The sequence below is a fragment of the Microtus oregoni genome, unplaced genomic scaffold, assembly GCF_018167655.1.
Source record: "Microtus oregoni isolate MIOR12 unplaced genomic scaffold, Mior012 000010F_ref0000083, whole genome shotgun sequence".
NCBI classification, from domain to species: Eukaryota; Metazoa; Chordata; class Mammalia; order Rodentia; family Cricetidae; genus Microtus; species Microtus oregoni.
In genome coordinates, this window is record NW_024543069.1 from 45,673,566 (window position 1) to 45,689,964 (window position 16,399).

Below are 16,399 nucleotides of genomic sequence, written 5' to 3' on the forward strand. Positions count from 1 at the left end.
ACGCGTACCTCCTCAGCCCCCTCAAGTTCCTCAGGAGTGTGTGCCCCCTGCCGACAGCCGCTACACTGTATATAGTAAGATCCTATTTGAGAAGCAATGTTGTCACAACTTCCTACAGGCTTGGCACTACAAAGGTTCTGCTTCCCTAAGTGAAAGTTCTCTAAGGGAATTAGGCAAAGTCAGTCAGGAGAGCATTTGCACATGCTGAGTTCAAGCCCAAACCCTCCATTTTAGAAAGCTAAGCGTGGGGGAGCATGCCTGTGCTCTCATCACTGAGAAGGATGGATACCTGGGGCTTGCTGTAACCAGCCTAGCCTACTTAGTGAGGTCCAGTCCTGCCTTAGAAAACAAGGTAGAAGCAGAGGTTGCCTCCCATCCTCCACACGTACACACAGGTACTGTACACACATGAATGTATACGCACCCCAGAAAGCATTATAACATATTGTCTGTGCCTTGAGTAGCTTAGTTCTCTAGACAAAGGGGGTGGGGCCTGAGGGGGCAGCTTAATGGTTTTTATTTGATTCCTCTGAAAACTCCACAAGTCTCTGTCTCCTCCTCCTGTCTCATGCGTCTGGTGTCTCATGGTCTGGTCAGAAGCTGAGAGAATGTGTGCCTATACAGATCCAAAGAGGGACTGTCCTTTTGTCTCTGTGAAGTGGTAGACTGATGGGCTTGGAAATGGGGAGTAGGTGGCCCACAAAGGGTGTCAGGGATGGGCAGAAATGCGAAGAATGAGCTGATGCCTGTGGCTCCCAAAGCCTCGGTGTTGTGTCCCGCTGAGCTCCGTGAGAATTGTCGCATTTCATTAATTGGCAGAATTTATTTAAAAAGAGAAGAAAGGCTAATTGACAATATGTGCAGGTCATTGACAATATAAAGAAAAATCATGTCACATGAGACCCAGGGGCATTCTGAAAATACGTTACAGCAGTGTTGCTTTTCATTATTATTATGTATATAGTATTCTTTCTGTGTGTATGCCTGCAGGCCAGAAGAGGGCACCAGACCTCATTACAGATGGTTGTGAGCCATCATGTGGTTGCTGGGAATTGAACTCAGGACCTTTAGAAGAGGAGGCAGTGTTCTTAACCGCTGAGCCATCTCTCCAGCCCAGTGTTGCTTTTCAAAACAGAGACTACAAGTAACTAGCGGGCATGGTGGGAATGCCTGTAAATCCCCCCATTCCAGAGGCTGAGGCAGGAGCTTCGTGGGTTCAAGACTAACTGGGGCTACATGGAAAACTCTTGTCTCAAAAGGGAGAGGGGATGCCAGCGGCCAGAACAAATAACATTGGGTGATATTGTTATTGAATTGTACTGTGGATGCTGTTGGCCTTTTCTTCAATTATAAGATTTCCATGCTCACATGCAGAGACATGTGTTCTTCTCTTTCAGTACGGCCCCTACTCCGACGTGTCAGAGATCACCACCGCCACAGGGCCCCCTGGGCAGTGCAGAGCTCCATGCATCTCCTTCACGCCAGATGGAAGCGTCTTGGTGGGGTGGGAGGTGAGTCAAGCACGCGCTGTCCGTCAGTTTCTGTTGTTTCTGCCTTCACCCACACACAAAGTTGACAATTGGGTGTATCACTTCCAGCTGTGCAAGTGGTCAGAGCTGAGAGGAAGCTGAGTGCCACCCTTCCCTTTGCGTGTGTTGGATGACCCTGGGCGTGCTGTCCCGCTTCCTCTCAGTGAGATGACTAACAAACGTGTGCCCTGCAGAGCCCGGAGAGCCCTGGTGCTGACGTCTCTGAGTACAGGCTGGAATGGGGTGAAGATGAAGAATCCTTAGAACTCATTTACCATGGTCCAGACACCTGCTTTGAGATCCAGAATCTGTTGCCTGCTGCCCAATATTGCTGCAGACTACAGGTAGGTGACTATCTGGACACTGCTCCCAAAGGCCAGTGTTCCCTGAAAGGCTGTAGGGGAGGATCACAAGGAGAAAGAATCCTCTGTGGACTGGGAGAGGGCTCCCTTGGAGCAGTGCTTACCACTCAGATATGGAGACATGAGTTCAGATCCCTGCAGAGTATAACACCTAGGTGCTATAATACTTTCTGGAACCCCAGCACTGGGGTGGATAGGCTAGATACGGGTGGGTTTCAGAGAGCTTGTGGTGCAACCAGTAACCAAACTGGTGAGCTCCAGCTTCAGTGAAAAACTTTGTCTCAGGGGAAGGCACCTGATGTTGGCCTGTCCCCTACACACATACACACACACACCACATAAACATACCACACACCACATACTGCACACACTGACACACACAGAGAGTGGGCACATCCACACATATACACAGATTCATAAACACACACATACCAGGTGATTTTATCTTTTCTAGGAGGTTATTACATGTAAAAGTCAAACCAGATTCTTCTCTGCTCTTCTCCCCAGTAGTGGTATCTTCCATACTGTTTTCCAGCACACTGGACAGGTGACCTAGAGCCAGCAGGAAGCTCTCCCAGTTCTTCATGAAAGATGTATTTGAATCCCACTTCTATGGGAAAGCAGCTCAGAACTGACATCCAGACAGGAAATGCATATATACACCAGTTGTTGAACTGAGCTATAAACACAGAAACAGATATTTCAGTCATTTGAGCTGGTCTCCTGCCTCATTTTCTTTCCTGTCGCTGATATAAGGGAAGGGTGTGTTCTGGCTTGCAGTTTAAAGGTGCAGTGAGCGCAGCGTAGCAGGGAATCGAGGCAGCAGGACTTGGAAGCAGCTGGTCATAATAATATCCAATCAGAAAGCAGAGAGCGGTGAACATTTGGTGAGGCTCAGTTTCCTCTGCACGCACACAGTCTAGGCACCACGCAGGCCTCCCCACCTCGCTGGTCCCCCCAGACATGCCCGTTTCCCTGGAGGGGTGGAGTATTTCCCATTGGCCATCATAAGCTTCAGTCTGGGAGCACAGAGTAACGCAGGCACCACGGTCCATAGCCTGCCCCTAAGAATGTGACTTGTCATAGGTGCCTTTACTTTATTCACTGGGGTTTCCCCTCCACAGACTCTTGGCACCCTAAGACTGTGGAGTCCTTGGTCTCCACTTCTTTCCATATTCAATAGCCCCCTTTTGAGCACTGTTTTCTTTGGGGTGAAAAGATGACCGGGAGAGCTACAGCCCTTGAGGCGGCCTGTCTCTGAGCACATGTAGATTTCATAGATAGAGAAGCAAAGATGGCAAGCTGACGGCCACCCCGTCTGTGTTTGGCCTTGCAGCAAATGGCGTGGTAGATGTGCACTTTGTATCCCTAGCCTTGTTATGGAAGATAATCCCTTTGTAAGTTAATTTTCCTGATAACCAGGGCTTTCCTCTTGACTTTGGAAGCCTGCTTCACCTTAAACATTTCTTATTAAACACCTTTGTTGGGCAGTGCCCTTCCTTTCTGTGTGAATGGACCAGCCGTCACGTCATTGGCGCTTTGTCCCTGAATCCACACGTCATCTGGTCTTCGTGCCAGTGAGGCTGAGGCACTGGGAAAGGGGACACTGAGTACCACACTGGGACAGGACCGGATTCCAACCAGAGCTGTCTGCTATCTCGTTAGCCCTCCCTGCCATGTGCTTCTTTAGCTTAGCTGTCTCACGAATACGTCCCCCTTTCTCCAGTGGGGTACGTATTCCCACTCAGACTGTTTTTAACAGGGAAGAGAATAGAGAGAGTGATCAGAAAGTGCCTGCAGGACAGCCCCGTGTGTCTGCCTTAGCAGCCAGGGGTAAAAACAGGCTTTTAAATATCAGTGCTTGTCATGAAATGAACTAGAACCTTTGACAGGAGAGTCAGCTGAAGAAATATCACCAGGAGCAAGTCTCTTCCATCCTTACTGACTTCTTGGTATCTGTGGATTACATAGAATTTACAAATTCCAGCCACTTGACCTTACTGTGTGGTCAAGTCAGCCCTGAATATTTGACATTCTAAAAGAATCCGTTCTCCCCATAACTCTCCTGTTTTCTAAAAAGTGATTTAAGACATTTTTTGTTTTTCTCAGGAATTTTTGTCTTGTTCCTTGGGATATTTTGATTAAGTGTCTTGGTTAGTGGTAAAACCCCAGCCATCCCCGACCATGCACACACTAATGAATAACCAGTAAATATTCACAAGAGCCGTTTGTACACGAAACCATAGTATTGCTTGCTCAGTAATGGATGCTTTTAAGTTTCCTTTGAAAAGTTTGAATCAGAAGTGTGTAAATCAAGAAAGAGTTTTCTACACAGCCAACCAGAGGGAAGTAGGGCAGCGGTCAGAACCCCTGGTAGAGAAAGACCACTGCTGGAAAGGTGTGGGATTTGAGTTAGGTCTGTGCGGTTTACAGCACTGTACCAAGGATAGTTTCTGGGATGTTCTTTCTTTTTTTTTTATTCTTTGGACTTATTTATTTTTATTTTATATGCATGGTTGTGTGCCTGAATGCTTGTGTATCACATGCATGCAGTGCCCATGTAGGCCTGAAGAGGGGCGATAGCTAGAGCTGGCTGTGAACTGTCATTTGGGTCCTGCCACTTGACAGGGGTCCTCTGGGAGTGTAGCAGTGCCTTAGCCACTGAGCCTCTTCCAGGCTCCAGCTGCTGGTTTTGATTGTTATCTCTGAGGTGTAGCTGTGGGCATTAGGGGAAGCATGGGAAGAGCTGAGCAGAAGCTAGTGTTCCGGCGGCTCTCCGTGAGTGCAGAGCTAGCTCAGAGAGTTTGGGAAAAGTTGGGGAACTGCTCCTCTGTTTGAGGCTTTTCCTAGTGCTTGCCCTTGTGGCTTTACCACCACATCACCGGTACAGCCCATGTGACCACTGGGGGAACACTCGGGCTTCCCCTCCCTCTGCAGAGAGGATCCCTGCGGTCATTGTATCTCAATTCTTCAAGTCCTGTGATAAGTTTATATCTAAATAAACTCTGTGGCATGCACAGGGCTTCAAGTTCAGTCCTCAGTACTACAAAAGAACAGAAATTAAATTAAATCTCAAGATACAGATTCTTGAAATAATTTGTTAAGCTATAGTTCTTGGGAAAAGGGGCAAAGGGGTTGGGATGAAGCCATACTGTCTTAAATTTCCCATGCAGCTTCTGTGGGAGTTCAGGAAAGCAAATGTCCCTAACCTGTCTTTTCTTTAGGGAATTCTGTTGTTTAATTAACAAGGAAAGAACTGTATGCTTTGTTTCAGGCCTTGGAAATTCAAATTTGCCTCTCTAGTTTCGTTGCTTGTGCTGACATACTCTCACGCGTAATCAAGAACTGGCTTTTATCACTTCCTTTTCTTTTGAAAAAAGTATCTTGTTGTTTTATATGTATGTTGTGCCTGTGTGTGTATGACACTGCATGGTGAATGTGCAGCACCCAGTGGAGGTGTCAGATCTCCCGAAACTGGAGGACCACGTATGTACAGGGCCAGTGGAAGGTGTCAGATCTCCTGAAACTGGAGGACCACATATGTGCAGGGCCAGTGGAAGGTGTCAGATCTCCCAAAATGTGCAGGGCCAGTGGAAGGTGTCAGATCTCCTGAAACTGGAGTACAGGCAGATGTGGTTGCTAGGAATTAAACCTTGATCCTCCGGAAAAGCAACCAGTACTTGCAACCAGAGACCATCTCTCCAGTCCTGAGATTCTTATTGCTATAAAAAAGTTGCCAAATATTTTATTCTTTGAAAGAGAATAATACTTTTATAAACACTTATGTAGTGCTTTATAACACGTATGGAACATGTCTTCCGTATCAGCTTCTGGTCGAGTTGTCAGAGGCGTTCCAGGCCCGCAGATAAACAAGCTCTGTCTATGCTAGTGATGAGGGCGATGCTGACATAGGATGCTAGCAAGGGCTTGCAGAGAAGTCTGGGAGGAAAGCCTCTGGACGTAAGAAACCACAAGGGCACCGATCCCGAGGTAGATGTCCGTGAGGACTGGCAAGGAAGTCGGCAGAGCCAGTGAAATTAAGAACAGTGAGCGATGAAAGCCAGGTGCTAATGGCGCTTTTGACGCGAGGTCACAAGCCTCAGATAGGGTCTCTGTGTGCTTCTGTAGTAAAGGGCTTCCGTCTCTGTTCTGGTAAGATGGATGCCATCAAAGAACTGAAAGTCCTGGAGGGGGCATAGTGGTTAAAAGCCCGTTGTTCCAGAGAACCCAAGTTTGATTCCCAGCATCCATGTCAGGTTGCTCACAGCCACCTGTAGCTCCAGCTCCAGGATGTCCACCTTCTTCTCTGGCCACGTGGGCCACCTGTACATGTGCCATGCAGTCCTCCACATAAAGAAAAGCGTAAAACCAGAGGAAGTCCTGACTTTTGTATTAGCATGTCCTTCTAATCACTGCAGGTCCAGACTCTAGGGTAGGGCCAGTCCGAGACCAGGGAGGGTGTCACATTGGCTAGAGAGGAGGTGGTTGCCCTAGGGTGACTTCAGGTGGTCTGATGGGCGGGACGTGGGTGACTGGGACATAGGTGCTCCCGAGAACTCTAGATACAACCTGAGCAGCTTGGAGGATAGGGAAGACGGCAGCTGAGGAACCTCCTGGGTGTTCGCAGGCAGTAGGGTACACATGCCACCCTAGACATCGGGGCAGAGGTGGAGAACAGTTAAGAATGACCCCTGACCTCCACATGCAAATGCATGTACACATACATGTACACACATACACACCCAAAAATTTAACATTGGCTAATGTGGAGGTACTGGCATGTGCTCATGCCATGATGTGACCTGGTGACACCCTTCTGTTTTCCAGGCCTTCAATCCAGCAGGTGCAGGGCCATATAGCGAGCTTGTCCACTGCCAGACACCTGCCTCTGCCCCTGACCCTGTGTCCACGCTGTGTGTCCTGGAGGAGGAGCCCCTTGATGCCCACCTGGACCCGCCCTCTGTGTGCCTTGTACTGAACTGGGAAGAGCCGTGCAATAATGGATCTGAAATCGTTGCTTACAACGTTGATCTCGGAGACACTAGCATTACTGTGGGCAACACTACCACACACGTGATAAAGGACCTCCTTCCAGAGACTACGTACCGGTGAGTGCAGAACACTGTGAGAAATCTGGCCCACGGTGTCAGTTCCAGGGCTGAGCATCTGTCCTAAGTTACTGTGTTCCAGACGTTCCTCTTTAACATCTTTAAAGGTACTAGATGAAATATAGTTTAAAGGCTTGTACTGCTTTCTACCTACAGTAGTGATACATTCCCACAATTCCTAGCTTCTGAGGGAGAATTTTGTTTCAGACTTGAAATCCCTTTCCCCTCTTGTACCTTTGGTTTCCCCTTTCTTCATATATTTTTCTCTGTGAGTCATGTGACTGCATACTCCATCCCAGGCCACCTTCCTGACAACCTTCAGACCGAACACCCTCATTCTGCTCACTCCCCCAGAGTAGACACGGGTTCATTCAGGATTTCACAGAGTTCCTCACGTGGGGGTGATCCCACTTGCCCGCTGTTTCTCCTAGCTAGCCCTTCACACTTTAAAAACACTTAGCACTCACTCAGAGCCACCTTGACTCAGGCAAAGCCCAGAGCTTGCAGCCATCAGGCATCTCACTGGGGGAGATCCAGAAAGCCTGTCTGGATAATCAAGTGTGGCCCAGCAGGAGCTCCTGCTTTGGGGCTCTGGGTTATCAGGTTGGCGGAGGGTCAGCTCAGGCTCGGGACCTGGTTGTCTTCAGGCCAGGTATCCCCGGGTCCCAACCTCTGTTAGGAGGAAAACAAGCCGTTTCCCAGGAGGGCATCAAGTAAGGAGGAAATGCGTGAGTATCAAGGTATCAGATGCTGACAACTGAGTCAGCAGCAGCACAGCAGTTGGCCAGCGGGCTGACGATCCTCCCACAAAAGTCCAGCTTCCTGGGGGCGGGGATGATAGCAAGCTCCTCCCACAGAACTCCTGCTTCCTGGGGGGCCAGGGATGATAGCAGGCCAGCAGCAGGCTGCTGCTTCAGAAGAAAATCTTCCATTTCCTGTGTTTTCTGCAGTGCTTTCTCATTCTCTAGTCTTTTTTTTTATTTATTAAAGATTTCTGCCTCCTCCCCGCCACCGCCTCCCATTTCCCTCCCCCTCCCCCGATCAAGTCCCCCTCCCTTGTCAGCCCAAAGAGCAATCAGGGTTCCCTGCCCTGTGGGAAGTCCAAGGACCACCTACCTCCATCCAGGTCTAGTAAGGTGAGCATCCAAACTGCCTAGGCTCCCACAAAGCCAGTACGTGCAGTAGGATCAAAAACCCACTGCCATTGGTCTTGAGTTCTCAGTAGACCTCATTGTCCGCTATGTTCAGCGAGTCCGGTTTTATCCCATGCTTTTTCAGACCCGGGCCAGCTCTCATTCTCTAGTCTTGAGAGTGTGTGTGTGTGTGTGTGTGTGTGTGTGTGTGTGTGTGCGCGCGCGCACGCGCGCGCACGCACATGTGGATACACATGTGTGTGCATGTGTGTACGTTATGTGTGTGCTTGTGTGTTCATGCTTCTAGAAACCAGAGGGATCTAGCTGGGAGGCAGAGGCAGGCGGATCTCTGTGAGTTCGAGGCCAACCTGGTCTACCAGAGCTACTTCCAGGACAGGCTCCAAAGCTACAGAGAAACCCTGTCTCGAAAAACCAAAACCAAAACAAAACAAAGCAAGCAAACAAACAAAAAACCAGAGGGATCTTTGATGCTGCTCTTCCTCAGGTAGTCCCACCTTGGTTGGTTTGGGATGGTTTGGTTTTTGTTTATCGTTTTGGTTTTAATTTGATTTTGTTTGGTTTGAGACTATGTGGTCCTGACTGGCCTGGAACTCAGTATGCAGACCTGCTGGCCTTGAATTCAGCGATCTGTGTGCCTCTGCCTCCTAAGTGCTGGCATTAAAGCCCCCCAGTCCTGGCTTCTTAGTCTCAGGTGGCTGGCCAGCAAGCCCTCATCCACTCCTCTCTACCTTCCCTTTGCTAGGATTACAAGACCTTGCCATATATTTGGCTTTTTTTACATAAATTCTGACACTGGAACTCAGTTCCTGATGCTTGCAGGGCAAGCAATTTGCTGAGGAAGCTGTCTCCAGCCCTAGGCTCTCCTTGTTGCCAGAAGCTAAAGAAGGAGGCAGCTCAGCAGCTGTGAGGTCCAGATGTTCCATCCTGGCATTTCTTATCTCCCAGCTCTCTTTCCAAATACCTCTTTTCTGAGTAATTCATAAACCAGTTTTGCTTTTCAGAGCGGTGGCAGACTTTTCCTTGTTTGTTTTCAACATGCTCATCGCTCATCGTGTTGAGGACCCTCTTGCCCACAGCGTGCCTGGCAGACTTAGAGCGCATGTGAAGATTTCAAGGCCACTTAAGCCACAGTTTTAGAGAATGGGTGACCATCAGTGCAAGGAGCAAGTCCCTTGGTTCACTGTAGTCACGCTAAATGACATAGGTGGCAGTAGCGATGTCTGGGGCTGGGGCTCGACATGGAGTCCTTGCTTAGAATGCGTGCAGCCACGAGTCCCATGCTTAATCCTTAGACACACACAAAAGTGGGACCTCAGGTCAGAACTAAATAAAGGGGAACATGGCTGGTGAGATGCTTGCTCAGCTGGTGAAGCTGTTTGCCTCAGGAGTACATTTGGATGCTGTGCATGGAAGTCTAGTCAACACAGAACTGTGTGCTGCTGTCTCAGAGACAGTCAGAACAATTATAGTGAGTCTTGCCACTGTTTGCAAACAAACCTAAGGGCTTCATTTTGGTCTGGTCAACTTTCCCTGACCTTTTTCTGTCCCATAAATTGGTTAAAATACAGCTAAGATGATCAGCATGTGTGAAGTTTAGATAAAGGCTTGTGTCTTTATTTTTTACTTTTATTTTTAGTATTTTTACATGTCTTGCCTGCATGTATGTCTGCACAGTGTGCATGCAGTGCCCATGAATCTGCTGGAGTTTTAGACAGTTGTGACCTTCCATGTAGGTACTGAAAATAGAACCTAGGTCCTCTGGAAGAGCAGCCAATGCTCTTAACCACTGAGCCATCTCTCCAGCCCCTTTTGTTTGTTTGTGAGTATAGGAGTTGCATGTTGTCCTCTCTAGACTGCATCTGTAATGACCCTTGGGACAGAAATCAGCGTTCCAACAGACCCCTCTCCTCGCTGCTATCAGAACTGTCTGGTAAGGGTTTGCTGGCACAATCTATATTTGAAATTTGGCTGGAATTAAAAAAAAAACAATTGTTAAAAGTATTACATTTAAGTTTAGAACTGTATCTGAAATTGAATTTTGCTTTGGATTGCAGAGAAAATGGAAAACAGGTTTCCTTTGTACATGCCCTGCCAAGTAGAGTCACAGACCATAAGCAGAGAGACTTGGGGGTCACCTGGTGACACCTGTCCTGTCCTGGGTGCGAGCAGCTCCCTGACCTTGCCAGGCAGTCCAGCTCATCCCTTGAGCTTATCAAAGCCTCTTTGTATCCAAAGACGCTCTTCCAGCGGCGGTTCTCAGAGCTAGCAGCAGTAGTGGCTCCCGAAGACCCATGAGAAGGAGCAAAGGATCCGGCCTAAGCCCAGGCCTGGGAAATAGTGAGGTAACCGCAGCTCAGAAAAGTAAATCCAGGAGGCTGTCGCTCAGAAGTGGGACCTCAGCTTCTCAGGTTTATATGGAGTGAGTGGGTAGATGCCAACACAGAAAGGGGCCCGTAAGAAGGGGAGAAACGAGCCGTATGAGCCGGAGCTAGAGCACATGATAAAGGAAAAGAGAAACCACTGGAAGTACAGAAGTCTGGGTGCAGGAAGATGGGTCAGCAAAAGAGAGTGATGGTGCAGAGAAAGGATAAGCATGGCATGGTGGCATGTGCCTTGTATCCCAGTCTAGAGGTGGGGACAAGTGAATCTCTCTCAGTTGGAAGCCAGCCTGGTCTACATAGCAAGTTCCAGGCCAGCCAGGGCTACCTCATAGGTCTCTGCCTAAACAAACAAACAAATAAAAAGAGTAAACTGAGATAGTTGTTGAAGAAATGGCTCAGCAGTTAACTGTTCTTGTGAGGACCCAGTCAGCTCCAGTAGCCACATCAGATAGCTCACAGCCATCTGTCCTGTGTAATTCAGCTTCAGCAAATCAGTGCCCTCTTCTGGGCTCTGCAGGCATCCGCAGATACGTGGCATACACATTAACTAACTATAAATTAGAACAGGAAAGGAATTTTAAATAAAATTTAGGCTAGCAGTATGGCTCAGCAGGCAGAGGTGGCTGCTGCCAAGGCTGCCGGCCTGTGTTCAGAGCTAATGTGGTGGAAGGAACTCTAGTGAATGGTTCTCTAACTTCCGCTGTGGCGTATTTGCAGAAATGCTCTCTCTCTCTCTCTCTCTCGCTCTCTCTCTCTCTCTCTCTCTCTCTCTCTCTCTCACACACACACACACACACACTAAATAAAGGTAAAAAGTTATTATGTAAGAGATTTTAAGGATGAGATAGTAAGGATGATGCGTCTTGGTCACGGAGCTTGGCCCTGAGATGGCGCACTGTCGTTTGCAGTCTGGAGGACAGGTAGCATTGTTGTCATTTAGGAAGTACACCGAGGCACACAGATCCCGGGCAGATTTGGAACTGGAATCCAAACTCCTTTCTTCCACGTACAGAAACTTTCCTGTTCCCAGCTCTTTATGGCAAACTACAACTTCAGGACCCTAGGCTGGTTGTCTGTGGGTCATGGGTAAAACTTGGTGGCAGTCATTAATGAGAGCAGTGTCCTAGAAAATAGTAAGTCTGGCGTGGGATCTGAGTGCCGGTTTAATTAGCCCTCCATGAGAAGCGTGTGTAAGTGAGAAAACCTCTGCCCTGGAATGTACACGCATGTGCAGGTTGAGAGGGGAGGTGCCTGAGCCCCACTCCTGTAAACTGAGCCTCAGTGGGCCTCATAATGGCAGACACCCGGTGTCTAGCCCCTCATCAGCCCTCTCTTGCCTAGCATGGCTTCCGTGGCCTCCTTCATTATCCCCTCTGACAGCCTGTCTCCTGGTGGCCTCCCCGTGCAGCAGTGATCTGTGTGGCTTGCAGGGGGCAGGGCTGCAGACGCCTCTCTCCGTCCTGAACTGGTTGTGAGGTCACCTGAGATCACAACCTCATTATATGTCTGGCTCACACTGAGCTGCAGAACAAGGAAAAATTAAAATAGGTTTGTTTGTTAGGCTCACTTATGCCCATTTTTCCTAAGTCAAAGGGGTGAAAATAGCGTTTATTGAGTTCTTACTATGTCGTAAGCACAGCGTTCACTGCAGAAAGTGAGTCATAAACCCCTTGACCATAATGAGATGGGGCAGGGTTTGGGGGAGCCGAGTTCTGACTCCTTAGCCGCGGGTTCAGCCCCTCGCTCGTGTCTCGCAGCCTGTGGAAGTAACTGAAACTCTTCATGCCTCTGTTGCCTCATCTGTGAAGTGGGCCAAAAGTGCAGTCGGCTGGCAGTGCTGCCTGTGTTGCAGAGGTTGCAGCTACCTTCTTGGGTTAGACATAAGCCCGCAATAGACTACTGGCTGTTTGTGGTTTGATCAGACAGAAATGAATCAGGACTCAGGCAGTTGCCACCTTATAGGTGGGCTGGTGGGCTTGTGTGGAGATGGGCTGGTGGCACTGCTGTCACCGGGGCATCAGGAGGGGCTTGGCCCAGGCCAAGGGAGACCTCTCCAAAGAGCTTTTCTCTGAGTCCACTTTTCCTCACAAAAACAACATTCTGTTTCCTCCGTTGTCTTTTCAGAAGGTTCTCCCTCACCATAGTCACCTTCTCTTAGAGGAGGGAGGTAGGGCATGCTGAGCATCTTGTGAGAAGCCTCTCCTGCTCCCGGGGCCTGCGCCACACCAGGCTTCCCGGGCCTTGACCTCACTCAGCGCTACATGAGGCCTGGGTAGCTGATCTCTTAAGGACAGTCACCTTCTCCCTGAAGGACAATTTGTTTTGAACGTCATTCTTCTTTTAATATAGTCAATGTCAGAAGTCTGAGCGTGCGTACAGAGTGCACTGGGGAAGACTGTGTGACTTCCTGAAGCAAGGAATAGCTGGCATCTAGAAGAAAGATACTGGAAGCCTGAAAGGCAGGCTTCTTAATTTGACTTACTCAGTGGTATTAGCATACTGATGAATGGGGCAGACTTGGGGAACGTTTAAATGTTCCCCCGCAGTCTGGCCAGGATACCACTAGATCAGAACTATGTCACTTCCTAATTTGGAGGCCGTATTTATTCTGCTTCCCTTGTATTCATTTTAATTGCTCTAGATTTCGAAAACTGACATAATGCACACTTTGAAGATGACTCTGTGGGTCCTGTCTGAGTTTCAGCTAGAGAGGAAGCATCTCTCTTTAAGGTGTGGAATAGATCTTAATATTTAATAAAACTTAAAGCTCATTTTTCTTTCTAACTCTCTGAAATGAATTCGTAGTCTTGTTTCCCAGTGTGTCATGCTCACTGTTCTTTCACAGGAACTTAGAAATTGGGAATTATTTCCACGCCCCTACAAACAGTATGGTAGCTGTCTGTCCTTTCCGGACTTCCGGGCCACCTCTGTTCCTCACGTGGCATTTCCCTGGTGAGCAAGATGGCTTCCTTTTAGCTCTTCAGCTCAATTTCAGCACTAAGTGGAATTTTGTCTTTGGGACTAATTAATGTTAGCTCAGTGCATCCGTGATCCAGATGTCGTTTCTGCTGACACGCAGTGTATTCTTGTGTAGGTGTGGGGCAGTTGGAGTGAGTGTTCTGACGTCTGTGTAGATGGTTTTAGGACCAAATGCTGGATGAGTGAAATAGACTTACTGGCTCTTATTAGCAGAGCAGTTGGTGACCTGAACTTGTGGCTTAAATAAAAATTATCCTTTTATCGGATTCATAGCCATGTTGGGTCCAGATTTTAACAGGAAACTAAGGAATGCAGGAAGATTCTGAGCCAAAGGGACCCCATATGCACCCACCTCTGAGCACACCCCACGTGTCGGTCAGTGTGAGCCACTGAACGCAGCTGAGCCTTTGTCAACTAGACAAAGGTCTGGCCTTGTGGTCAGAATGGGACATGGCATCTTGATATGAAGGCTAGACTTCTGCTGTTGAGGCCATTGAGTCAGGAATGCCATAAAGAATCACTTTGGATCTCACTGGTGTGCTTCTGGCCACTTCAGCACTTCTCTGGTTGAATCAGACTGAAACCCATTGAGAAGCCACAAGTAAGCCGGTTCCCTATCTTAATTAACTGTTAGTTCAGCAAAGGCGGCACCACCCTCGTTTACTGATGAGGAAGCTGTGTTTACAGGTGTCAGATGACTGCTGAAGAACAGGAGGAGGAGGAGGCTCCCAAAGAAGCTGTCGCCACAGCGTTCCTGCTGGTGCTGGGGACGGATGAGCAATATTTTCAAGGGGGAGACCACATGCCCCACTAAGGAAAGTGGTATACCTGCCACCGTGGTATTCTTGCTGGCACTGGTGGCTGATGGTGTGTTATATGAAAGGAAGATTAAGTGCCAGCAAACGTAACCAGTCAGAAAACCATAGGCCTAGAGCTGTGTTGAGCCCTTCCTAATGCTGCCACCCAATACAGTTCCTCATGCTGGGGCAACCTCCAATCAGAAAATTATTTTCATTACCACTTCATAACTGTAATTTTGGTAGTTATGAATTGTAATGTAGATAGCCAATATGCAGGGTACCTGATCTGTGACCGCCGTCTGAGTACCCTCAAAGGGGTCATGACCCACTGCTTTAGAGGCTTTGAGGAAGTGAGTGAATTTAGTCAAACTAGCTAAAACTTGAATTTTTAAAACCATTTTTATTCCTATAAATAATTCTCATGTCTTAGGTTTGGTTTCATTTCATGTTGAAATGCGCACAGCAGAACAGCCCTAAGCAGCTGGCTGCCTTTTGTGTACTGAGTACTGCCGGGCTGCGCAGGTCGCAAGAAAGGGTAGAGGGCTTCCTGGACTACATGGTGAGCGTGGCTCTGAAGGGCTGTGGGCCAGCATCGCAGGAAACACCTCAGCCTGGGGTGTGGATGGACCCTGTCCTGAATGAAAGGGAAGACGCATGGCTTGGACACTGCAAAGACTGTCAGATCAGCCTTAGAGGCGACACTGCAGAGCTGGACTTACTGTATGGCTTCCCTTTCCCTGAGAAGAGAGAGGTCGCCATAACTTGAGCAGCGCAACCTGCATTTCAGGATGTCCCCTCTCTGGCTGCAGAAGCCTTTGTTGCACGTTCTTTCTGGTGTGGAGAAGGGGGCAGCCACTAACACTGTGAAGCATTTGTGAAGGCTCCTGTGAGAAGGAAAGAAAGTTCTAGACTTTTATTGTTATTTTAGGTGACTTCTTGTATAATAGAAATAGGAAAAGGTAGGCCCATCATTTTGGCTGGTAGTCTTTCTGTCATCTACTGGGGATATGAACTTGCTGTACCCCAAACCTTGTCAGTCGCAGCTGGGATGAAGAAAACCGGTGGGTTCATGCTGTCTTGGCAGTTTATGTCTGGGTTCACACTGTCTTGGTAGTTTACATCTGGGTTCACACTGTATTAGCAGTCTTCTTCCTTTCCATATAACTTTAGAATTAGCTTGTGTTTATTGCCTAAGAATCCTGCCAGGACTTTTTAGTTTATTCTTATGTATTTATTGATTTTTGGAGATAAGGCCTTACACTGCAGCCCAGGCTGACCTTACATGCTCCACCCTCCTGCTTCAGCTTCCCAAGTACCAGGATTGATTTTAATGACATTTTGTCTGTGGGTCAATTCTAAGACAACTGAGACTTTTTCTGTGAAGCACCCATTCTGTGACTCCTATGTCTCTTTGTCTGGATAGGTTCTCTACAGTGTTCTCATTGGCATCTTGTGGATTCTGTTTTCTTTTTTCCTCTACCTCTCTATACCTCTTCCTTTCAGAACAGGGTAGTATTCTAAACAAGTGCTGAAAAATAGGAGGAAGAGCACGCCAGGCAGGCAACCTCACTGTGGTCCGGCCTTGCTGACCTCTCTTCTAGTTTTAGGGGGACAGTATTTCCTCTCTCACAGCTATTATGGTAGTTGTGGCCCTTTTTCTTCGATGCCCCTCTTCAGATCAAAGAGGGTCTCCTGTTTGTAGAACATTTTGATTGCAACTAGAGATTGGATTGTGTTAGATACTTCATCTGTTGATATGATCATCTGGTTTTTCTCCTTTAGGCTGTAAGCAAGCTAGAATTGCTAAGGAAATTTCCCACCTCATTGAGAGCCATGCAAGGCCAGGGAAGTGGCCTTTCTCTGCAGCTCTTTGTGCATAGAGGCCCACTTCTCAGCTTAGTCCAACCCCTTGATGATAAAGGGGAAAACAAATACTGTTGGCTTGTGAGACGCCCAACCCTACACTTGCCGACGTGTGCCAGCTGGTACCTAAGGTTTCAGAGTCCTGAGGTAGCTGTGTCCTTGGCCCCAAGGTGAGGAAGAGGGGTGGAGTGTGGTGTTCTGCCTTGTATGTGAGAAACCTTTC

The 16,399-nt window shown here is 48.2% G+C and overlaps 1 protein-coding gene across 4 annotated transcripts in view; it reads left to right on the forward strand.

Moving 5' to 3' along the window:
* Window positions 1-16,399, forward strand: part of Fndc3b (fibronectin type III domain containing 3B) — a 288,258-nt gene that overhangs the window by 251,018 nt on the left and 20,841 nt on the right. For all 4 annotated transcript variants that reach the window (XM_041659165.1, XM_041659169.1, XM_041659167.1 and 1 more), the window contains exons 20-22: window positions 1,398-1,511; window positions 1,724-1,873; window positions 6,719-6,999. In XM_041659165.1, coding sequence (XP_041515099.1) covers window positions 1,398-1,511; window positions 1,724-1,873; window positions 6,719-6,999 — 545 coding nt within the window. The remainder of the gene's footprint in view (window positions 1-1,397; window positions 1,512-1,723; window positions 1,874-6,718; window positions 7,000-16,399) is intronic.